Source organism: Equus asinus, chromosome 21, assembly GCF_041296235.1.
Source record: "Equus asinus isolate D_3611 breed Donkey chromosome 21, EquAss-T2T_v2, whole genome shotgun sequence".
NCBI lineage: Eukaryota > Metazoa > Chordata > Mammalia > Perissodactyla > Equidae > Equus > Equus asinus.
This window is the reverse complement of record NC_091810.1, coordinates 75,179,579-75,204,820: the sequence shown is the minus strand read 5'-3', so window position 1 is coordinate 75,204,820 and position 25,242 is coordinate 75,179,579. Positions and strand designations below refer to the sequence as shown.

Genomic DNA, 25,242 nt, shown 5'->3' with positions numbered 1-25,242 from the left:
TTGGTGTAGAATTATTTTGATAAAATTAAATTTGGAAATAAAATACATATGATCTGCATAAGTAGGATAACATAAGAATGTTGCTCATCTTTTAAACATTAATTCCAAACTATTTTTATTTAACATTTGGTATTGTTAAACAGGTATAGTATTCTGGACATACGCCTTCCGTCACATTTCTTTAGTAAGGGTACTTCATATTTTATCAAAAATGTGTATGTTAATAGATTGTAGTTTAGCCTTTGTCAAAAGACATGCAAGTATTTAGTATTTACATTAAAAGGATTGCTGGGAAGAAACACTGAATCCATAATATGCCCCCTTAAAAAGTCAAAAATATTTATTTGTAAGGTAGACTATAGCATAGATATCTTCTGGTATTTTAGATATGATTTATACTTTTGGACCTCCATTGGTTTTCACACTATCATGCAAGTTTCTGGCTTGCTTTAACACAGTAGTCCTGTTTTTATCGGCTACACAATAGGGCATATATATTTTAATTGCTTTTCTTGAAAATATCACCAGAAAATTCAGAATACCTCATTTATTGATAATATCGTGATAATCAAGGACCTTAATATCAGCCGATGATAACAACAGGGAATAGGGCAGAATTTAATAATGCAACATATGGGATTGTCATTTTTACTCAATCTCGAACCATTTGAAAATGTTTTCTACTCAATCTATATATTTTAGATAAGCACAGTTAGATATAGATATCACTACTTGGAAAAAAATCCCACTTCTTTTAAGATCAGAATTCCTTAGGACTAAATGTTAATGGATACAATTTTTATACATATGTACAGACTTTGTAACCAAAGTGCCACACAACTAGGGCACACATATTAGTTACCTCGGTTTTCAAAGGTTATGTGTCAACTCTGCATCTTATGTGCCAAGGAGATACTATCGTTATTTTTTGCATAATGTGCAAGTATTATATGGCCACAGAGTGTAATACAAATTAGTGGCAAAGTGCTGAGGGAAGGAATCCATGACAGATTCAGATGCACAAGGTTGATATTACCCGTAAACTACCTGACTCTGCGAAGGTCTTAAGAGCACGAAGTGCGATGTCATGCCCAACTTTTAAAAGTCTCTCAAACACTTGGACACAATGAAGGTTGTTCAAGGAATTTCACCAGAGCCGCCCGCAACAAGAAGGCTGGTATGAGCGATAAATGACATTGTGGAAGATCACCCAGACAAATCTTTTCCAAAATGTGCCATCTTCTCTGAAAACAATTTTGCTCTCTCCATGATGACTGTCATTGTTTATTGACGTGTGCTTTTTTTGTTGTTGTTGTTTGGTTTGAAACATATTAAGAAAATTATGCTCCTTACGTTAAAGGGTCTAAGTGAGAATTTCGTCAGTATTTGTTATACTGATTTCCTACACACACTCATTGTTTCATTGAGAATGTTATTTCAAAAGTTAGGAGGTTACTGGGAATGGGAAAATCTTATTTGCAACCCAATTTCTCCTTCCAAAAAGATTAGTAAGTTTCACACCTGCCTGACACCTTATGTTAAGTGCTGGTCTGGTTGAAAAAAACAAAAAACAAAAAACCCTCTACTCTCTGCTCTAGCTTTTCCCCTTAAACTCAGAGAAAAGAAAGACGAAGATAGGATTTTTCTAAAAAACTTTATGGCGTACTAGTGTCTATTAATACATGAAAACCAATTTCTATTTTATTAATTCAAATTCCTTTTGCTCAAATGATTTTCTGAACTCGTGAGCAAGAATGTTTCAAAAGTTATTTTCCAATTTAATTAACAGAATTGAAAACTTTTTCAAAACAATTTTAAGTTTGCAGCAAAGCAGCTGCCTTCAGAGTGATCCAGCTGTGCTTCCAAAGTGAATGGTACTTTTAAAGCTGAATCGGGAGTTTTCAGTGATCCCCTTTCAGTTTCTTGGGTAAAAGTTCAACACTAAAGCAGCCCCGGTGCCTACTGATGAGCTTATCAGGGCCTGGGGAAATGACGGGCAGGAAGACAAGGGGCGATTTCAAAGCCAAGTATCAAGGGACCCAGATACTCCCACGAACATCTAGGAAACCTCAAAAAGAGGAAGCAAAAGATCAATGAATACAAAGAAAATAAGAATCAAAAACTGCAACACTGGACTCAGTCCTTTCTATGACTATTATTTAGCACACCTCATTTTGTATCTTGGAGTTTATTGAGTCTCATGATACAAGAATTTTGAAGCTTGTGTTTAAATTTCAGGTGTGTTCCTATTTTCTTCATGTAGTTCTTATAGTTACAACATACACAACCAAATGAGCTCAGAGTTATTAACTTATATTCCATTCATAGCTTAAAAAAATACATTGCTAACTAAGGAGTTTTTGTACAGAAGGTCCATGTTCCCCTATTTTATGTTACTATCAATGGCCTTTAAAAATATTTATATATTAGCTTAAAAAAGGTGTTGCCATAATTGAAGAATTGTGAAATAAATGCAGATGAATCTATTCTAAGCACAAAACTGCTAGAGACTGGATTTATGTTTTTGTTGGCGAGTCTTCTGACCATCCTGCTATCTCTGTTTATTAAGCAAAATGTTAACCAAACACAGCTCATCATCTTCATTGTTTAACTTAAAAAATGAGCATGTGTCTGTGACTTAAATTTACAGTGTTTCAAGTGACTTTTCAACCGTTCTTCTTAAAAATCAGTAAAATATCAAGAAAGTATTCACGTGCACCTAACTGACGGCCATCTTTGACTCTTTGAAGTTACTTCACATAAGCAGACGAACCCTACCATGTCATACCATACAAACAATTTTAATTGTGTAGTTACAGTCAATATCCACTCCTAATCAGAACGTTTCTGCATAAAGAAAACTGTGATACACTTATAAAAACAGCCAGCTGTAACAAAATAGCTGGTGTTTTCATAGCCATAAACTCATAAAAAAGAAATACACCTTTATACAGAAATTTTATACAGATGTAGCTTTAAAATTGATTGTAAACCAAAGGAAGACACATTGCAAACATCAATTATTTTCACATTAATTGCATAATTTTCTAAGGTGATCTATTAGTTTTATTTACCTAAGCTTATTTGCATGATAGTAAAAATTGCATACAACAATAAGAGTGAAGCTTATAGTATGAATTGCTTGGATAACATAGAGCACTTTTTATAGGCAACTGTGTAAAGCACATTTTCTCTATTTAAAACTTTTAAGACACTTTGTTTTACTGCCCATCAAAATACATTTATAAATAGAAAAGAATCAGTATGGTAACAGGAGAAGCAATATTACATTTAACGGAAACTTCTAAAAAATTAATTACAACATGATGCTGCAGGATCTACAAATAAATAATGAGGACTAAATTGTGTTTCACATTTTCTTTTCATTTTTTAAAAAATCATGTAACAATGAGAATGAAAAAAAATTACAGTGAACTTTTATTTCCAAAATAAAAACAAATTTGAATTACGGCAGTGCCATATAATACAAGGCATTTGTTGGCATATGTCATCTTTAAACTGCATTCCACAGTCTATAGTTCTTTTGTAACATACAATAGAGTAACAAACTCTTTTTTTTTCCTTTTTTTAAAATAGGGGACGAGCTTCCAAAGATCAGTGTGGAGTGTTACAGAAATAACTAAAGGAAGGAAATGATAATCACAGAAGTTATAATGCTTGTTGGAGGCTCCAGAATAATAATAATTAAAAAAAAAAAAAAGAAATCACTGGTATCATGCTTACGGGGTACACACCTTGGTGTGTCCCGTGAACACAAATTTTAACTTTTAATACCAAACAATCCTCGATGCTTCACCCGGGGCTGCCCAGCAGTCTGTAAAAGAGTAAAACATTTAGTGCAGTCTGCATTATGCTTTCTCAACTTTCCTGTTTGTGCAAGTGTCTGAAGATTCATTGGCCAAACAACAAACAACAAAGGGTTTCTGAGAGAATACAAGGTGGACTTCTCATTTTGTTAGTAAATACCAGTGGCACTGTTGAATGAAAATAATACTTTGATCTCAGTCTTTCAAGTCGGCGTTAATGTCTGTGTTTCCTTCCACTGAGAGCTCTTCTTCTAGCTTCACCGAGAAAAGGGTGTTAGCATTCTTGTCTTGCACACTCTCTTCCAAATCCTTAAGCAACTCCTCTTCTTTGTATTCGGCCACATCCACCTCCAACCCGGAGTTGTCCTTCAGCTTGCCGTGGTGCTTGAGATAATACCGCTGGTTCTGAAAGAACTTTATGATGGTGTACTTGGGCAGGTCAAGCTGCGCCGACAGAGTCTGGATGGCCTCTTCGTCCGGGTACAGGCCCACGTCTTGGATGAAACTCTGCAGGATGCCCAGGGCCTCCACGGAAATCTTCGTTCGCGGCCGGGTCTTCTGCCGGTTCTCGTCCTCCGCCTCGGCGGGCGAGGCCACGGTGGGCTGCCGAGGGGGCAGCCGGGGCCCGGAGGGCTGCTGCGCCTGCGGCTGCGGCGGGGGCGGCGGCGGCTGCTGGGGCTGCGGCGGCGGCTGCTGGAAGGGAACAGGCAGACAGTCAGGGCTCGGTTCTCCAGGCGCCGCACAGCGCCGGCTAAGTCAGCAAACGTGCGGTCATGGATCCCACACGGAGCTGCTTTGACGAGGACAGAGACTGAGGACGAAAAGGCAGCCAGCTAACAGGCCCACAGCATTAGGAAAACAATCAAAATGATAAGAACTAGGAAGGGAGGGATGAATAGGGCTTTGCGGGGGCTACTGGGCTTCCTTATCAGAGGTCAGTGGAGCCTCCCTACCCTTGATGTGCGGTCTGGCACACGGAAGTGAAAACTCAGAGCTCTGAAAACGTGAGCCATAAACTTTGCCAGAAAGATCCGCATCAAAGGCAAAGACAGCAAAGCAAATTATGATGTAAATAATTAACAAAGATTTAAAATGAAAATTGAGAAATAAGGATTTCAAAGGCATTTTAGAAAGGTGAGCTGCAGAGCCGTGGGGAAAGACATGTGCGCTTTGCCCCATTTCATGGGATGGCTAAGACGCAGCAAGAAGACAGTCTGATTTAAACTCCAAAGAAAATGGGTACGTGTCTGCTCTTCTTCAGCATTCTCCCTCATGAGTCCAAAGGGTTTCTGAGATTCTCACGTTTGTGAATTTCCTACCAGACAGTTCTAATTTAATACACACAATTTCTTACCAAATTGCGCCAGGCTGACACTGCAAGTTTTTTTCTTACTGAAAAATAAAGGTTCAATCCACTACCCAAAGGGCTAGTGAATTGTTTTGTCTATAGTAAACTGAGATGTGATTAGGATTTAAATTTAGTGTATACAGACACTTCTTCATAATTAGTGTCTGTATATGTGCAGTAATTTCCATACACAATTATACATAAATGTTTGACACATGCACATACTGTATACTCTCTATCCATAATTCTTATCAGCAAAGCAAATCAACCTGAGTAAGCAGCAAAATATTAGAATGTTTATACTGTGCCTAAGCATTTCCTTTTATCCCCCTAAGAAGCAATTTTATTAAAAACAATTTACATTTTCAAACAAGTACTTTTTTATTACTTAACATATATCTTTCTCTTTTTTGTTTTTGCTAAACAGTATGTTTTCCAGGCTTTCACAATTATTTTAGTGCTTGATATCCTAAGGGGTTCTCTTTTTTCAATTTATCTTTAATTCATACTCAAGGATTTTTTTTTTTCCTAGTGCATGGATAACCCTATTATTGTTTTTAGCTACACAGGTATATACTTTTTCACCAAGAAATATCTATCTTGGTGATACCAAGAATGTAGGTGATTCAACAAAGATAGTAGAATTTTAGGACTCTGGAAGGCAACACCATTTTTCCTAAAAGGGGAAAGCTAAAAACAGCCCCTTAGATTTACCAGAAATAAGTTATACAGCTCAAATCCAGTCTCAACACACTTCCTAAGCAATTGAGGCCATGAGAGCACCAAAAAACTACCTGAACCCAGAGCTTTGCTTCTAGATGCTTAGGGGAGTTCCCTCGGTGGATGAATGGAGACAAGTCCCACGACACGACAAGCCAGGCACATGGCTGAATCTGCTGGCCCAGCGGTCTTTGGGCAGCACCATGGTTAGTACGTCCTTTGAAAGTGTGAAAATCCTGACCGAGGGAGCAGGTTTTTACGCCACCCCGTCTCCCTCTCTGGCTGGCATACGTCACTTGTGCCTGCTCACCTGACGAGCAGCACCGAGCCATGGTGCAGGGGTCAGCAGGCCTGGTAAGAAAACGCCTCTAGACTCTCCTTTCCCAAGGGTGGTGGGAGAGGGGCTCTAAAGGAAAGACAAACAGACGTGACTCACCCCTAACCTGTGTTCTGTGAGGGTGTAGGGAGATAGCGGCAAGGTGAGGAGGCCCAGGAGTCTGAAGCCAGAGTCCAATTAGCTTTCCCTCCCCTCCTCTTCCTGGACACAATCCAAGGTGCAAAATTATAATTTGACAACCTTCCTCTTCAGAAACAGCAGTAATTCCTTTCCTCAGGGGCACTATTGGTATTAATTTAAAAAATAGGTTTTTAAATTCTGATTTTTAAAAACCAAAAAAGTTTAAGCTCTCGCACGCAAAACAACCCAATTCTAACAAAGACACACTTGCCAAACAAGAAGTGTAAAAGGGGGTTCCTGCCACTTTGGGGGTGTGAAGGGGGGGAAGAGGAACACAATACACATGTTGGAAAAAGTATGCTAATTTTCCTTTTATCCCCTTGAGCAAGAAGGCAGTGTATTGTTCTCTCTTGCTAAGAAGCCTGTGTTTAGACTGGCGGGAAGAAGAGAAACGCTAATTTCCCTGCTAAGTTTAAAGCTCTATTTACTTAGTGCTATATTGAATTGGCCAAGGTAAACGAACCTGAATCTGCTCTGCTGGAACATGGATGATGTGGGGCGGCCTGTCGCCATGGTGATGTACCGCATTGCTCTCCTGCTCATAAATGGCATCACGTTCTGGCTGAGGAAGACTGAGGAACCTTCGGATCATGGAGAGGTTCTCCCACAGGGTCCTGTTTTCTGGAGAAGGATCTTCTTTCCAGCGTAACAGCTCACACAACCACCCCTTAGAGACAAGAGAATGAGAGGTCAGTTCATGCCTCTAGGGGGCTGAAAATTTCCATTAGGAGCTTAAAAAGGAAAGACTTTGTGAAGTTAACTTTTTTCATAAGCTCAAAACACTCCAATCTGCTTAAAAAAAAAGTTTTAAAAACCTGTTAAAAGAAAATAGCTGTGGCTGTTGAAGAGGCAGGCTCTGTTTCTAATAAATGTTCAGATTTCCATCTTAAAGGAGAGTCATATTTTGCAGACTCCAACGGCAAGGCAGATAGATCTGCCACGGGCTTTGCAATATGTGAAACAGGAGGAGAACAGAGTGGAGTGTGCTTCCAGTCTTGCCCAACTTTCTTGTCTGATGAGTGGCCATCTGAGGTCCTGAAGGTATTTAAGAAGGGAGAGAACAAATTTTTAGAGTACATTTTTTTTTCTAAAAGGGTTCCCTAAGTTTATAATTTTTGTATTAGAAAGGACACTGTGTGTGACTATTTGTGTGTGTGTATGTGTGTGAGTGTGTGTATGACAGAGAAAGGACATGTGCAATTGTGTGTGCAAGAAAGCTGTCCAATGTAAGGCATAATGATTAGAATGGGCATTAGAAGAATTCTTCAGAAAAGAACTTTCCAAAAGGATACTTGGAGTCCTGTTTTTCTGCCTGCTGCAGTGTACACAATATGATTTGTCAGACAAGAATTTTAATAGATTTCCTGAGTTAAGAGAGAAGGAAGTGCCCAATGAATACCAAAGCTGAACTTCTCTGAGGGCTTCCAAGGCCCAGGTTTTATCCTCGGATTGTCTATCAAGAACTCAGTGGGCCAACAGAGTACATCGTCTAACATTTTCTAATCACCATCTCAGACTTACTCCATCTTGGCTGCCATGATGGACACTAAGCAATGGACTGGAAAGGAAAAGGGGGGGCGACGCACCCAGACTCCCCCCTTCACCAGCCAAGGCAACCACCCCCAGCGGCTGTGCTGCCTGCTAACAGCTTTCAGTCACATTCTTCTCTCGAGAAATGCCTTGGGGCCATCACACCTGGAGATGCCAGGACAGTCACTCTAATTCCTCACTGACCCCCTCACTCTGGGGTGGCCAGGGACTGGCTGGTCCATTGGTACAAAAATCTCTGTCCACTTGCCCCAAAGTGACAACTCACTCTACTCTTCAATTTACTCTCTGGAGATGGCCCTCCCCGTTCTTCCTGGTCCCTCTGCCCATCAGTACAGACTTCAGCTGGACCCCTTCCTCTTCCCTGTCCTCCCTCACTCCTTCCAGGCCCCTCACCAACTCACGAGCAGCTGATTCCCCATCTTAAGCTCTGCTTTAGGGAACGAGATCTAAGACAAAGGGGTTTCTTGGAAATTCCAAGTCAATCAGTTGGATGGTAATGGAAAGAGTACTGTTACCTTTGGGGTGAGACCAGAGAATGGTATGACTTTCCTTCCCTTCTTCTCAAACTGGAGAGAAAATTCTCCTTCCAACTGCACTATACTGTGGGAAAAAGCAAGGCCCATTCTCCCCAAAATGGCCTTTTTGACAGATTTTATAAAAAAAGATGGAGAACTGATACATTAGCTGCCCAAGGCCCACCTACTAACCAGCCAAGGGTGCCTGCAGCTAAACCTCGAGATCAACTAATTTTCCTAAGAGAGTTTTGATTCTGCACTCGACAGGTCATGCAATTATGCACTCATTTGACGGCACTCAATGTATAATACGAAGTTAAGAGAGCAGGCAGTGAACTAAAAATTTATCTAAAAGAATATTAGCCAAATAAAAAATAATAATTGTGCTTACAGTGTCACTGAACACACTTCTCTTCTAACTATGGCAATTCTATGTTTATTTCCAGGATAATATGATGATATGTCATATTTCAGCTCTATTTATATGAGTATAACATTAACTACAAAACTGTATTTGAGCCTTTGAAATATTTGAGACCCACTCGCATATGGTGCCCTGGAGATGTTTGTTTAGCTCTTACTGGCAAATATTTGCTATCTGGATTAAGCCATGAAAATATTTTCTATTTTCCTACATCTAAGCTATTTCTTTACATTTTACCTCTAAGTTTGGATGCTGTGCAGGTTTTAGATATATATCTTCCCGTAGGCTTGAATATTAACTATGTCTAAGATTACTTTCTTCCTCCCCCTTGTCTTCAGCTATAGCAATCGACAGGCCCCCATGCTTAAACACAGCAAATCACTAAAGTTTTATTTACCTTTCAAGATATGTTAGAAGGTTCATAAACAACAGAGAAGTTTTTTTTTTTAACTTAACTAGTGTTATACTAGTGCAATAGGTGCTAGACATTGAACATCTAAGTTGTTTTTTTTTTTAGAAATATATGCTTGTAACTAAAAACTGCTGAAAAGTTAAATTAAAAACAATTCATGTAAGAAAGGCTTCTTGGAGAGAGCTGAAAAACTCCAATAATTTTTCAAATCCTTTAGAAACTTTTTAAAGTAACGCAGAGATCAGTGAGTACTCGGATATATGTGAGAAAACATGTGGATCACAGATGTTCTTTGGAAAAGAAAATCATTAGTTCTTTGAAAATGGCTAATAATGATAGCTAATTCCTAAACAATCACACTCATGCTGGTTTAACAAATATTTCAGAAAAAGAGCCCTGACTCATTCAACAAATATTTTGCTCATATTGTCACTTCTGTGTCTCTGTACTTACGAGACGGATCCTTATTTTTATTAATTGCCCATGACTAACATAACATTTCCAGTAGTTTGCTATTAACCTCTGCCCTTAAATAATACTTCTAATTCCTTATCTAAAAATAATTTGATGAATTATAAGTTTGGAGCATGTCTCTGCTAGCCTTTCAAGAGACACGACGATTTTAAGAGACTGAAATCAGATGCTTCTTAGAAAAATATTTAACGGTACAGCTGGGAACTGTTAGTTCTCCAAGGGTATTCCAAAAAAACAAAAAGGAGGGGAGTACTTTTCTTGATGTGCATGTTTCTTAAAAAACAACAGAAAACAGATATTTTGACACGCTAGTTCTTTGTCAGCAGAGAAATATATTGGCTCATTCCCAATTTACACTGGCAAAAATAAGATTAATTTATTATAATGCTATTTAAATACCATGGAATATTCTGACTACCTCAAATTCTATCAATTGAGACTCTGTGAATGATGACAGTAATCTGATCTGTTTTGCAGAAAGTGACTAAAAAAGCCAAATGCTTTCTAATTCCCCAATACCTTTTTCTAGGTCACTTTTCCATAAGTGATATTGTTAGAGCAAATGAACTTGGAAGACAATGAACATGTGAGAATGTTTGTAATATCTGACAGAGAAAAACAGGGATTCCCCTAAGTACTGTATTGGTTTTTAAATGATAAATGTAAGATTTCCCTGGTAGAGGACAAACGCGGAATGAAATGCAGTACTTTGTCACAAAATGTGAACGTAATTACTTTATTAAGAAAGGTCTCTGGGACTTGAAATATTGTCAGACCATAGGTGGGAGTAGGGCGCCACTCAAAATTAAATTAGGTGACAAGTGCTCTGAACAGTAGAAAAAGACAGGAGACTTAACAGCCTTAAAATATCGAGACCAATCCATTCTCAGAAAACTAAAATGGTACAAGGAGCAACCTAACCTTTAAATGTAGTAAATTTGCCAAGCAACATTACACTGCAAAATATAAACAGTAGCCACATGTAAATAAATTAGTAAAACTTTCAGGATGTTACTACTTTTCAAACTGACAAAGTTTAATTTGACACCTTCTGTTCTAAACCCTTTGTTTCTATTCAAAATCACGCCTTGAGCTGTTGCTATCAATCACTGCACTCCCCCCATTACTTAAAAAAACTGGCATGGACCCTGAATAAGCTGAAAATGCCATGCAGATGAATTCTGAGATAATATGTTCAAACCTGTTATATACAACACAAATCCTGTAAAGTTATGTATTGTAAACCTACATTTATTGAGAACTAAAAGTCTTAAATCCATCTGCCACAAAGGAAATACTGTTATGTACTTTATAGTAACCAAGAACCATCTGCAAATGTCTTGCTACCGTAAGCAAGAAAACAGTGCAAAAGATGCTGAACCTAAGACCACATGAAATAAATAACATTCTTTTGACTGGTTTTGGTTAGGTATCTACTAAAGACACGTAAGACTGGGGAAAAAAAGGAAGAGGGAAAGTGCAGAATGACTGCCAAACCTGTCCTGAAAAAAAGCAAAACAAACTCAATGACAATACAATGGCAATTTATTATGGTCCATGAAACACACAACTGTATGCTCATTTTAAAGGAAAAATTAGCAGTTCTAAACTCAATATTCTAATGATGTCTTTACTGACAGAATCCTGTTGTACCACATTTAAATAAAAATCCTGGCACCTTCATCTCTCAGCTGCTAATTTCCAACCAAATTCAATCTCTGATTTCCACTCCACTCTTTTTAGAACAGTTAATTCAAGTCAATTCACTTCATTCATTTTAACGGATAAGGGGTGCGCAACGATTTTAATTCAGTCAAGAAAGTAGCCTCATTTCACGAATGAACTTATTGTACCTCCGCAGTCTCAGACACGTACAAAGACAACTCTTACAGGACCTGGTCGGTGACAAAGGTGGAAGCATGCAACACAACCAGTTTTCCAAGGAAAAACAGATTTCAGTATTCTCTGTGAAAATAAGTCACTTAATGTAGAGATACGTATATTTTATCATCTGTACATATACATTTTAAACCCAAGAGTTCAAAAAAGAGAAAGAAAATGACAATTCTTGCTGCAACTAAGAAGGAAAAATACATTTTAAAAAATAGAATGGTAATTTGAGTTCTAAAAAGCAAAACATTTTATAGTCTGTATTTAGTCCCCTCACCCTCATCTTTTATGTGTTATTTGCGGGAGTATTTCGTTCCAATCTCTGGGGCATATAGTATAATAATATATGATATTAAAAGAAATCAATCTAAATAGGGAGGTATTTGATACAAACATTTTAGTGGAAAGCATGAATTACATTTTAGCAAGTAGTAGGAACAAGGATTAAGTACATAATCCATTAAATAGTACTTCTAACACAAAAAATTCAGTATTGTAGACTAAACTACACCAGGCATTTTGAATGAGTACATTTTCAACAACAACGAACTATAAAGCTAGCAATTTATCATTCAGCAAATAATTTTCTACTTTTAAAAGAATCTGTAAGTGTTACTTATGCTAATGAAGACAGTTTTTAATCTGCCCACAAACATGCTAATAGAGGGCAATTTTTTTTTTATTTACAAAGCTGTCGGCACTCAGGGTAATTTCATACCAATGTTCTATAAGCTGGGGGGGGGGGGGTGCCGGGGGAATGGGTTCTAATTGTCAGAGCACCGGGATCTCTCACCTTTAGCATAAAGGTTTAAAGATCTCACAAAAGATGCAAAGTGACTAATGATGTTTTAAACCACCCTTTAACATTCCAAGAGGGTTCCAGTTTCACACTTTTTATGCTTTATACACACCCTGCCTCAAATATAGCAGTATTAAAACATATACTTCTCTAGGGGCCCTAATGCAGAGACACACAAGGCCTGATGGAGGTACAACCCCACTTCGAGGTGCGACGCTTGGATGCTTCACGTGCCAACTTCTAACCGTTTTTCGAGAACAATCATAACACTTCGAACAGTGAGAAACAAAACAGTGGTAAAGCAATACTGAAAGCATTTTAAATTATTTACTAGGTTAAAAGGGTGAAATGATACTTTAAATACATCAAATTTCATCATCTAGGCCATTTTTTGGTGGCAAAGTGGTATTGATCTTTCCAAATGCTTAAAATTAACTATTTTCCAGAAGGTCATTATTTGATTAAAGGCATTAAAGTTGAGGGCAAGAAGTGATGCACTTTTTCTTCTTCCCCATTCAAATCATCATATAATTTAATAAAAACCATCTCATCATGTCCTGTAATAAAAACACTTAAGATATTGTTCTTTACCTAACATATTAACCTTTAAATGTTATGAAGTTCTTTAGAAGAAAAACCTTTGCTAAAGCAGATTATTCTATAACATAATGAGAGGCACCCACCATTAACATTAATAAAGATACGTATTCTCCTCTATAGAATTAGTAGGAAATTCACTAATGTTTCTCCTCAGTTTAATAACATCTATACTGTGTATAGGGAAGAGAACCTCAACAGGCTCTGTGAGTAACTTCTCCTGCTAAGTTAACAGTGGTCTTATTAAAGAAAACATGAGAAATAAATTTGAACAGAGACACACCAGTAAATGCATTTTCCATTCTAAAAGTAGATTATATCCACTTTATTCAAAGATAAGTTATAAAAAGAAACATATTTAAATGGAATATATGTATGTGTATCTCCAAATATATTTATTTTCAAGGTGTGGTTTCTGATATTTGTATTTGCTGGAAAGAAAAAAAAATCATGATATTCTTTTAAATTACTACTATTTTTAAACTTCTAAACTGTTACTGTTTTAAACTTTTTCCAAACTCTACAATTTATTTCAGGGACTCAATAGCTTAGCCAAAAATCTGTGGGTTTCCATATTGTGGTAATAATAGGACATAACATGGCCATCCATAAATTTTTCACTTGGGTAAATTTTTGTCACTTTAAGAAGTTAAACACATCTAGCAGAGTTTCTGGAGGTTTGTTATTAGCAAAAAGAAATGTTTATACAATCTGGAGGAAAGCTCCCATTAAAATTGAGTGAATTTTGGAGGAATATTCAGATTCATTAGTAAATAATCTTTATTTTTCAATTTTGCTTAAAATTTAATCAAGCAAAAAAATGAAAATAATTTGCTTTCTATGGTTTTTATGTTTGCTTCTTTTCCACCTTCTCAAAGCCACTGACCTTAGGGAACACAGAAATATGGTGTTTTTTTCTTTTGCTACAGACTGTTTGGTCCATAATAAGATTATCAGATAACAATCTGGCCAGAGTAGATAAAAAGGGTTCTCACTTAAAAGGTTGTCAGGTAAGTTTTACAGAATATTTTCAGGGGGCAGAATCTAAGAAGGGCAAAAAAGGAGGAATGAAGATAAAACTATGCAATTCTAGACAACGGATTAAACTAGCTAGCAAGAATTTAATCTCCTGATATGACTGAAATAGAGAATTTCCAAAGACAGCCTTAATTTTATTTTTAAAACATTAGATTTGGAAGATATTTAATTAAAGTTTAATTTTTTCATATACTTCAAACCTGCTTTCAGGATAGTTTCTTCAAAGCTCAAATGAAACAATAAAAATCTGGCTTAGATGTCTGATACTTGAATTTGGTCTCTGAGAAAGAATTTCTTACAGTTTTTTCCCGCAATCTAGGAGGTATTTTTGACAATACATAAATTTCAGTGACACGATCTGGCTCCTGTTTAACATTTATACACTCTGCTTTAAAGTCTCACTTAAGTTTTTACTCTCTCTTCATTCTTCACAGCTAGCATCACTAAAAAACAGAAAACTCAATACTCCCCAGGTTCATGCTCTAATATTTTCATCCACTTTAGCTTCTGCTTCTACCATAAAGAATCTTCTGCTCCTTTCCATTCTGCCCACCACTGAATTGTCAGCACTAGGGCACCTCTTCCTTGAATTATGCTCTTAGGCACCAACATTCTTTTTAATTGCCTCCAAAGGACAATTATTCTGATTTCTGAACAAAAAAGCTTTTAAGTAATCATTCCTCTTCCTTTCCTAGGGGAAAAAGTACACCAATGATGACATGAGCTTTGATGAAGAATGAAAGAACAAGTGTTATCATGCACAGTTGCGATTCCTGAAAAAAGCAAATAAATATGATGTCTAATTTAGCCTATGGAACTTCCTGATAGGTAAACATACAGGTTTTATTAAGCTTTCTTGAATCCCCTTAGCCATCTTCGAGATGCTGTTGGAAAAGGGAGGCTAGGATGAAAATCACTGCTCTGGTCTTCCTCTTTCAAACTGTCCAGTTATCCTCCTGCTCAAAATGACCTTCAAGCCTTCCTAATGTAGAGAAAAAGTTCACACTCCCTAGAGCTGCCCTGAAGGTTCCTCCCAAGCGCTCTCGTGTCCTCATTCACTGGCCATTTATTAGCTGTTGCCCAACACTTCCCCACATTCTATTCTCCATTCCTCAGATTGTTCTCTCCAACAGGAATGCTTTTTCCCATTTTTTTCTACCCATCCAAATACTAACTCTTTTTCAAGTCATGCTCAAGCACCTCAGTATACCAGTAAAGGGCGATATCCTATATAGACATTTATGTATGTGAACTTGAGCAAATTACCTTTCTGGGCCTCAGATCCTCTTCTACAAAGTGCAGATAATAATGGTATTAATCTCACAGGACTGTGGCTGGTACAAATGAAATAGAATACATTCAGCCCAGTGCCTGTTCCATGATAACTACAAAAGGGTCTGATGAATTTAACTGAAAGCACTTGCCTTAAATGGCTCACAGTTTATCTGGGAAGACCTGGCATTCAAAAATAACTATTTGTGCATGGCAGTATGTGATAAAAGTCAATGATGGGCAGACATCAAGTAGGATCCAATTGGAGGGGAAGAAGAGATGGGTTGGGGTGGTCAAGGAAGTCTTTACTGATGGAGAATGATATGGCTTGGCTTTGGAGAATGGGCAATATTTAAAGTGGGGAGAATAATGAAAAATAGTGAGATGAATTAGCAATATGCTAGGAAAAAGAGGTAGACTAATTGCTTTCAAATTGAATATAGCTTCTTTCACGATAGCTCTTTACCATACTTTCTTGAGAATATGACTTAATTACTGTGACCTCATCTCCTCTATATACACCGTTCTTCTAAGACCTACTTGTTAAGATAACCTAGGTTTTAATTTGAATTCCTATTCTACGACTTACTAGCGCTGTACTCCTGGTCAAGTTACTCAAGTTCTCTAGACCTCAATTCTCTCCCCTATAAAATGGAGGTAATTTTACCACTACTCACAGAGTTCTGAGAATTACGTAAGATAATTCATGAAAGGGGCTTGACACACAGTACCAGTATGAAGAATAGTAGCTGCTATTGTTTTTATTATTGTTGTAATTATCACAAAGATAATCCAAACTAATTTGAATATCTAGGAGGTAATGAAAATAATTCAGTTACTATATCCCAACCTGAACCCAGTATCTTCCTCTGACAAACTAGGTTCTCCTCCTATGTGGTTGAACTCAATTAACAGCATCACCACCCACCCAGTCACCTGGGCTGAAAGGCTGTTATTTGAAGTATAAATTGGTACAATTTTTCTGAAGGGCAACGTGGAAATGTTGAATATAGAAATGTCTAGCAATCGCCTATAGAACACAAATGCCTTTTTTGATCCAATAATTCTACTTCTGAGAATTTATCCTAAGGAAATGATAATTAAAGATGTATGTAAATATTTAACTATAATAATGTTAACATTAGCATTATTTGTGATATCAACAGTTGACTACAACTTAAATATACCTCAGTAGGGAATTAAAAAGTACATGTAGCATACAAATGAATGTACGACATACATATTCATATACACACATATATATGTATACATACATATACATATATAGGCTTGTGTGTATATAAAGAACATAAGTCAGGCTATCTCTAGTTAATTGGGATTATGGGTATTTTTCATGTTCTTCCTTATTCTTGCATTTTTTTATTTTTATATGGTGGCTATGTACTTTTTTTTAATTAAAAAAATATAGCAAACAGCTTCAATTAAATATCTGACTTTTTTGTCTGTTTCCTCCCGATGTGAACAGTGAGGAACTCCTGTAGGATGTCCCTTGAATTTGTTTCTTCTTCTCCGTTCCTACTCCTCTGGTTCAGGCCCTCAGCATTTCTTTCATGAACAAATGCTGACGGGTTTCTTTATTCCAGACCACCCTCATCTCTGCTATCTGAGTTACACTTATCATAAACAAATGTCAGCACAAATAGCCCTCTGAATGGCACACACTCAACTGCGCTTCACTCTAGGGGCCTGGAGCCGCCCTGAGGCTCACGCTTCAATGAACGGGTGTAAAAAGCAGCCAAAGAGCTCCCGCAACACACTGAGGTGCCAGTGAGTTGGGGGGACAGAGAAAGACATAAAAATGGTACACTTGCGCCATTCCTGAGGACATCCTGTATTGTAGCAAAGTCCAACGACTGATATGCATAATGACGTTGCTGCTCTTCAAAGAAATACAATTCAAACTGAGCTCAGCTCACTAGGTTTAAGGAGGCGGGAAGCACTATTAAAGGCATCTGTCAACAGCAAATATATTTGATTGTTGAAAGAAGCAGCTTAAGGGGAAACTTCACTTTTTCCAAACCCCTCAACCCAAATATGTGCTCTTATATGGTAATGCTATGAAAAAAAATTTATCATGGTTTGTCCTAAAAAGTCACTCTTAAAATTTTACAATATTTTCCTATTCAAAATTATGATCACTAAGAAAAAATGTTGCTGAATATCCGTATATGCCATGTACAAAAAAAACCTGTAAAATTTGAACTTACAACATGAGTAATTCTTAGGTGATGATTTATCTAACACAGTGGTTTGTTTGCTTATGAAAATAATTTACTACCAGGTTATTTTAAATAAATATTTCTGCCCTTGCATTTTTAATTGATTTATATAAAACTTTTCAATGCTGCAGATATCGCCTAAAATGAGCTATACTCCCCATTATGCATATTTAGGAGCTGGGAATTAAAAATTTAAATCTTCCTTCTATGATATTCTAGGAGAGATAACAAAGAATTTTTAAAACCAAGGGAAGGCAATTCGGGATTGTAAAAGTTATGGCACTCATATCCAAAGAGGAGCAATCAAGCAGGCAGGGTCATTACGAGCTCCCGAGTTGCTTATGATTTTGCTGATAAAGTAACACCCACTTTGTGGCCAAAAACCACATCATTTTATCCATTATGCAAACTTACTAATCAGAAATTGGCTGAATTGAGGGACTCAAATCTTGTGATTCACAAGTAGGCATTAAAAAAAAAAAGCATAAATATTTCTAGAAGCATCATGTGGCTCCCAGTGACAATGGCCGGGTTATAATTTTACCAGTAAAAGGAGACAAGGGAAGTTGCGGCTCTCTGCACAGGCCATCTGGGTTATTCCTCACAAGCACCGATCCCGTTTTATCCCTGGGGAAGACAAGCTCAGAGACACCCATGGGGACAAGGACAGGAGTGGAGGCTGATCCCGCTCTGTCTTTCTGAGCAGAGTCCCCATTCCTCCCGCTGGGACACCCTTAGGGATACACTGGCTTTTATGAGGAGCAAAATAGTGAGCACGTGAAATCTGCCTCTGAATCATTCCATCCTTCCACAAATAATTTCTAAGCGCCATCTACATGCCACCTACTGTGCAGGCTAAGAGGAGATGTGGGGGCAGATACACAATGGGGAACCATTTCTCCCAGCACTTACTGTCCAGTGAGCTAAGAACAGCTTAAACTTCAAGTTAAGTTGATGTTAAAGATATAGTTTAACTGGCAAAAAAATTCCAGTCTAAGGGCAAAGGCATTCTCGCAAAGTCCTGCACTGTTATGTAGGCATCAGAATGCTGGAGAAAAGGCTGCCCGAAGTGGGTGGTGGTGGTGGTGGTTGTTTTAATCCCTGCTTACATGCTCTGGAAGTGAAGGGTACTTGAAAATAAGCATTAAAAAAAAGGTAATAAACAAATAACAAACAAATGTTTCCTAGGTAAATTCAAGAGTTCTTCAGCTAATGTGTAAAAAAATATATAATACCCACAACAAAGAATATACAACTATGTACTGGGGGGCTTTGGGGAGAAAAAGGAAAAAATTAAATCTTTAAAAAAAAATATATATATATATAAAATATTCTTTCCCTACATACAATTTGTCTAATCATTGATCTCATCTCTTTTGGACCATGGATCCCTCTGGTGAAGCCCATGGTTGATGCTTTTTCAGAACAATGTTTTTATGTGCCTAAAATAAAATACATAAGATTATGAAAAAAATCAATTATACTGAAATACAGTTATCAAAAATTTATGATATAGTAATATATGTGCTTTATTAACACACTAAATAAGATCTAGCAACAGATCTAATAACTACTGTAATTCTATAGTGATGAGCAAATATTTTGAGATATCCACAATAACTTAATGTGATATGAAAATACCTGTGATTTTTATTGGTGACAAATTCATAGGTATTGCTAATACTACTGTGATTTGTTGCCTAAATTGATAATTGAATAAAACGTCAAATTTCAGTAACATGGTAGTGAAAATAAAGATTTTTTTTTTCTATCTAAGTTCATGGACCCCTTGGGGGAAGGTGGGCCAGAGGTTAAGAACTCCTAAATAGAGTGTCTCCCCACATGTATGTGTGTGTATACACAGATATGTACACAAAATGTATATGTTTATTTCAAATATTTTTCCAGAACTATCTTATATAAGAGAGTAGATCAGAAAATTTGACTGTTTATGGATTCATGAAACAGATTTCCTTATGTTATTTTTGCCACTAAAGGGCCATGTCTCTTAGAGATGGGATGGAAGAAAACAGTTCATCATAGTACACTGGTTCCAAGACCATGTCCTGAGGAGTCCAGGTTTCCATCGGGGCCTTTCAGCAGCGCCCTCCTTGTGTGTGTGTAGGGTTGGGTGTTGATGAGAAGGCCCCATCCCCACCCAATCCTCAAGTCACTGAGGGAGACTCAAGCCATTGGGGGAAGACTTTTATCTGATTTATGTATTTCAGTTCTGGATGAGATTTCATTCATAAAACAATAGTTTTACAGCTTAAAATTTTTTGATTGACAATTGCATTAGTACACTTTTTCCCTGGTCCTGTTACAAACTCAGAAAATGGGTTTACAACCTCTGAATAAAGCATCCATATTCTACTTTAGTTAACTTCATACCATCCAAGTAAGCTAAACACGATTAGCAGAGTATCCTCTGAGAAATATCTAATTGCCAGGAGAGGCACACTAATAAGTTTTTCCAAAGACACCTGGGTTTCCCAAATACAAGGAGCTAAGGTAACAAGGCAGATACAGGATGGAAGCAGGGAGAGGAAGGGAACAGTGGAACCGGCGTGCTACGTATGTGTGGGTGGGTGGGTGGGGGTGGGGAGAGCCATGCAAATACCAGGAAACCAGCAGTAATCAAATAATGGTCCTTGCTCTCACCGCCATTTTTCAAAGAGCAGATGTTAATAAAGTATTTTCTGTAAGACTTGAGGACAGGGCAGAAGGAAGCTAGTCAAATAGAGGATTGAAGAAAGTGAGTAGGAAAGACGGTAAAGGGAAGCGGGGGGATAGGTGGAAAATGAGCACACAACCATCTCATCATTTTATATCATAGGTAGCTCAAAGCTAAATTTATCCAGAAATATAAACACAACTTTCTGTCTGGAAATTAAGCTTGATGGATAAGGCTTTAGTCCTTATGGTTATCCAGGGTCCAAGTTATTGAGTCTCTTTAATCAAAATACTAAAATAAAATCATTATCCATTAGGCTATTACCCTTCCCCCAATCTCCAAACACACAAGCAAAAATTAATTGCAAGCCAGGAAGAAAGAAGGCAATTTAGACAGTAACAGCTTGGCATGGACTGAGCTGGGTTTCCTAATAACATTTGTCTGTTTGTGAATGTATGTTTTATTTACAGCCTTCACTTCCTTGACCTTATTGAAAGTAATTTATTTTTACCTAATCTGCATTTCATTTAAACCACCAAATACTCCATCAATGAACCAGCCAAGTAGCACCCATGATAAGTAGCATTCGTGTTGGGACCATAAGTAAAATGGGTAAACATTCAAAGGAGACATCTGGGGACGGGCACTCCTCAGCAGCTATTATTCCAGTTTACAAATTTGCAGATATGGGCTTCGAGCTAGTCCCTCAAACCAGCTGGCATTCCCTGCCTCCTCTTCCTTGTTTACTCCTTGTTTCACTAACCTCTTTCAGACCTGCAATTTCTCATGGATCGAGTATATTTTTTCCTCCTTAATACGCTACCCTTCCCAGAACTTATACCAATGCGAAAAAAAAAAAAAAAGAGAGAGAGACAAGTTAAAGGTAGACTTTCAGGCATCAGTCAAAAAATCGAAAAGACATGTTTAAGGAAGAAACTCTTTAGTAACCTTCAAGTCACCTCAGGGTGGCAACCACTACCCCACCACCTCGTAAGTCAAGCCCATTTCCCAACCGAACTGAGCTCATCTCCTTCTCTACTGTACTGACTCTGCCGGGTCCCTGACAATGAGAGGGAGATCTTCCGGTTTCCTCCTAACAGGTCTCAGATGAGCTGATATCAATCGTGAGCTCATCTCACACTAGGTAACATGGAGTTCATACACTGGATTCCAAACCATCAATTCTCCTCACTACACAACCACTCATAATTAATGCTTTTTGGCTACAGACCTCAAAATGGCACTTTGTTCCCTCAAGCTAAGCCTGTCCATTATTCAAAACCTTACACCCTCTGTGACTTGTTCCCAGACTAACACACCTGTCGCAGTACCTTCCACAAAATAGCATTCTCTTTCACACCTGTGCACCTGTTTCAGCAAGAAACTCACAGAACCTGGAACTTCAAGGGACGGTAGACATAATCTGACCCAACCTATTTCATCTTCCTGAAGGGGAAGTTCAAAGCCTGTGAGGTTAAGCAACTTGTCTGGGGCTACACAACATGGTAGCAGGGGAACTGGGACCACCACTCTTTGCAATCCTCAATGCTTTCTCCAAAAGATGAAGTCTATGGGCAAGCTGTAATACAAACCATGTGTGAGTTAGCAAATAAGCCCTATTTCTATCCAACGCAGACCATCAGGACTCATGCCCTCTCATTCCTTTCAGCTTGGAATAAAAACAAGAGCTACACTATAAATGATATTGATGACTTCAACAAAGACGATGAAAAATGCAGACAGCGGGTCCTAGAGAAAAGAGCAAACAGAATTAAAAGGAACCAATTTTCCTTCTTGTACATTTTCACGAGGATCTGAAAGCAACGGAGAAGAGCAATTGCAGAGTGGCTGAGGAAGGTGGGCTGAGCTGGGGCAAGATAAAGTTTGTAAACTACATTTCTACTGAATCCTCAACTGTGACCTGCTAACAGAGACATGAAAACTGTCCTTTTATAAGACAGGGACCTAGCAGGGTCCATAAAAAGAATTATGATTTTTTTTTTTGAACAATGGGCTTCTTGTAGTCTAATTAAATTTAATGGAAAGACATGCTCTTCCCTTGCATTCAAAATATCGAATATTCTCAAACTCCATACATACTACAGCATCCCTCAACAGCCACTCTTTTTGCTCTCTTTCCTGTTCCCTTTTGCATCGATGGATATGCTAGGCACAAAGAAATCCTAATACACAACAACTGAAGTTTGCAAACATGGAAAACTAGGGATGATCTCTCCGGTTGTAAATGAAATCTCCCACTTGCAAAGGAACAAGCTTCCTTTAAGTGGTGAGCTCTACCAGTGATTGCAAAATGTGATTCAATTTGCATGCTGGCTTATTTCTAGCATATCTTGAAGGAGCTGTGCAAAAACTTCCTGGTTATTAAAGCAAGGGCAGTAGCAATGAAGTTATAAGCTATAATTTCTCTTACCTCCACTTATCTTATTTCTTGGACTCATCCCCAAATAACTATGCTATGTATATTAAACCTCTTCCTGGGAATCCTAAAATATAAGTGACTATAGCAGTGGTGGGTTGATCTCACTGATTAGCAACGGGTGCCTTCGGCCCCGTGTTAAGTTAAGAAGGATTCTGAGGTGCTATCTGTACTCAATAGGAAATAGTGTTGTGACAAATTGGTGATGTGAAGACTGAATCAAATCCTCCAAAATGACTGCTTCTTGTAAAATGAATATAAAGATAGATTTTGACTCTGTGAAGAAACTGACAATGATTTGATACTAGCCATGTGAACTGCTTAGCAGCTGAGATGGAAGGAGGGCTCTAAGAAAAGGCAGATCCTCTTTTTCCCCTCTAGAGTGATATTCAGGCCAGAAGAAAATACGAATAGGCAGAAAAATGTTAGACTTCAAAGTTGTAAGATGTTATGGCGCAAACACAAAACAGAAAATAGCCGCGGGAAGAGAGAAGACAGTTCCACTGACAAATTGGGAAGTAAAGATTTTTTTTTAAATGTGAGAAAATAACAAAGGAAGAGGGAAAATGGATAAAGGAAGGGAACAAAAGGAAAAAATCCACTATTCTATGGGAAATTCTGTTCTCTCTTATCAGTTAGGTAATAGGAGTCACCATAGAATCCTAGGAAGCAAAAAGTGAGGTTCATAACTGAAGTAGTAAAACAAAAATAAAGATAAAAAGAAAAAGAGTGTATTTTATTTGGCATTAAAAGACATTTAACTAGGCTATATCTACGCTTTAAATGTTCTCTAAAGTGGATTGTTGTGAACTTCTCTGGAGGTACGATTCTAAATCACCACTGATCCCATTTCTTCCTCCTCTCTTAATTTTAGTTCTCCACCAGCTTATTTGCCTTCTTATGGCTCCACCACTTTAATTTTTTTATGGCTGGATTCTTCTGAGACTGGTGATAACTTGGGTCTTATATGGTTACCTACTGTGCCTGCACTTTCTGCCAGCTTTTCTCCAATATTTCTATAGAAACAGAATTCACTGGCTTTCAATTCTATCTTTCAAGATGATTCTGCAAATTAACAAACATCTCTATGAAATAAATTTTCTGATTGGATGCATTTTTGGTTTTGGATTGTCTGGGAAGTGACTGTAAAGTCTAAACTAACAACTTTTCATTAAAAAAAATAAGGGAAACTGTCCTTCAAAAAATTACATCCACCCAACTATAGAAATTCTTTCAGAATTTATGTTCAAATAAAAGGTTTAACACTGAAAAAATAAAAAGGCACGGACCAAAGGGATATTATGGCTCCCATCAAAAAAAAAAAAAAAAAAACTTACAGAAATAAACAGAAAGCCCAATGGAGAATACAATCTTTTACCCATTTGAGTTTTGGAGAAAGTAGAAAAATGGAATTTGATGAAGGTTTTGATAAAATAACCTGGGAAAACACTAGGCAACTTCTCTATTTTTCTAGACACTTCTTTTCACTGAATTTTATTTTTATTTAAGCACATCTTCAACACACACACACACATACCCCAACCCTTAAAAAAAAAAAGGGGCCTGAAATTTTAGTTACACCACATGTGGTTTTCATTTGTGAAAAATGAACAAGCTGTTTGTGGTTAAACTGTCTAATCGCCTGTTATCAATCTAGCACTGCATTCAAGATTTACAGGATACATCAGCTTCTGTGCCACATTAGCTGTAAAAGGGGGGGGGGGTGGGAGGAAAAAGGAGGAGGAGAGAGTTTATCCTGAGGAATAATATTTCCAATGCAGCCACACTCGCACTACATCTGGTTGTGCTGGTAGCGGCAGTTAAATTGAAATATTTCACAGCGTGTGTCAGAAACATGCAGAATGGTAATTATGACAGATCTGATTAAGCCGGAGTGCCACAAGCTCCCTGGCCAGCGCCGGTTGTGCAGGTGTGACCTTGTGCGTGCCTGCGTGTGTAAATAAAATTAATTACAAGCGAGAGGGTGAAGGCTTCAGTGACATCACAAAGCGGAGAAACTCCCAAGGGGGAGACCTAATGGAATATTTTCCCTCAGTCTAATAATACAGTTCATATTGACTTGAGGTAATTAGTGGGATCATTAAAGCAGTTTTCCCGGCGTATTTGGCTGCCTGATCAGATTAGTGAAAATGTTCTTCAGAACAAGCCCTGTGTGGTCTGCCAGAGAGGAGGAAATAAAAAGCAACAAAGCATATTTTGGAATGATAAGCAGCGCTGGACTTTTACTCCAGCAAAAAAATCTCTACTTCTCTCTGGAGCCTACCGATATAACTGTCCTGTCCATTTTAATTCTTCTATTCAACTTGCATATTCCTACACACATTTGCAACTATTTCTTTCGTTTCCCCTTTTTCTCTGTTAAATCAGACTGCTTTATCACTAGGAGCCATCCCAACTCCCCAACAAATCTCTTTTAAACAAGGCAATTTTAAAATTGGGGGAAAAGTATCTTAAATGACTGCTTTCCTGTTAACTGACAATATGGG

The 25,242-nt window shown here is 37.7% G+C and overlaps 1 protein-coding gene across 8 annotated transcripts in view; it reads right to left on the bottom strand.

Annotated features, from left to right (window-relative positions):
• Window positions 1-2,170: 2,170 nt before the first annotated feature.
• Window positions 2,171-25,242, bottom strand: part of SATB1 (SATB homeobox 1) — a 97,397-nt gene continuing 74,325 nt past the window's right edge. For 4 of the 8 annotated variants that reach the window (XM_044753891.2, XM_044753893.2, XM_044753890.2 and 1 more), the window contains exons 10-11: window positions 6,876-7,079; window positions 2,171-4,520 (exon numbers count right to left, since the gene is read on the bottom strand). In XM_044753891.2, the coding sequence (XP_044609826.1) occupies window positions 4,023-4,520; window positions 6,876-7,079 (702 nt within the window). In that variant the 3' untranslated portion in view covers window positions 2,171-4,022. Of the gene's footprint in view, window positions 4,521-6,205; window positions 6,302-6,875; window positions 7,080-25,242 lie in introns of all 8 variants that reach the window. The other 4 variants (XM_044753895.2, XM_044753894.2, XM_070493021.1 and 1 more) reach the window with 2 other exon arrangements.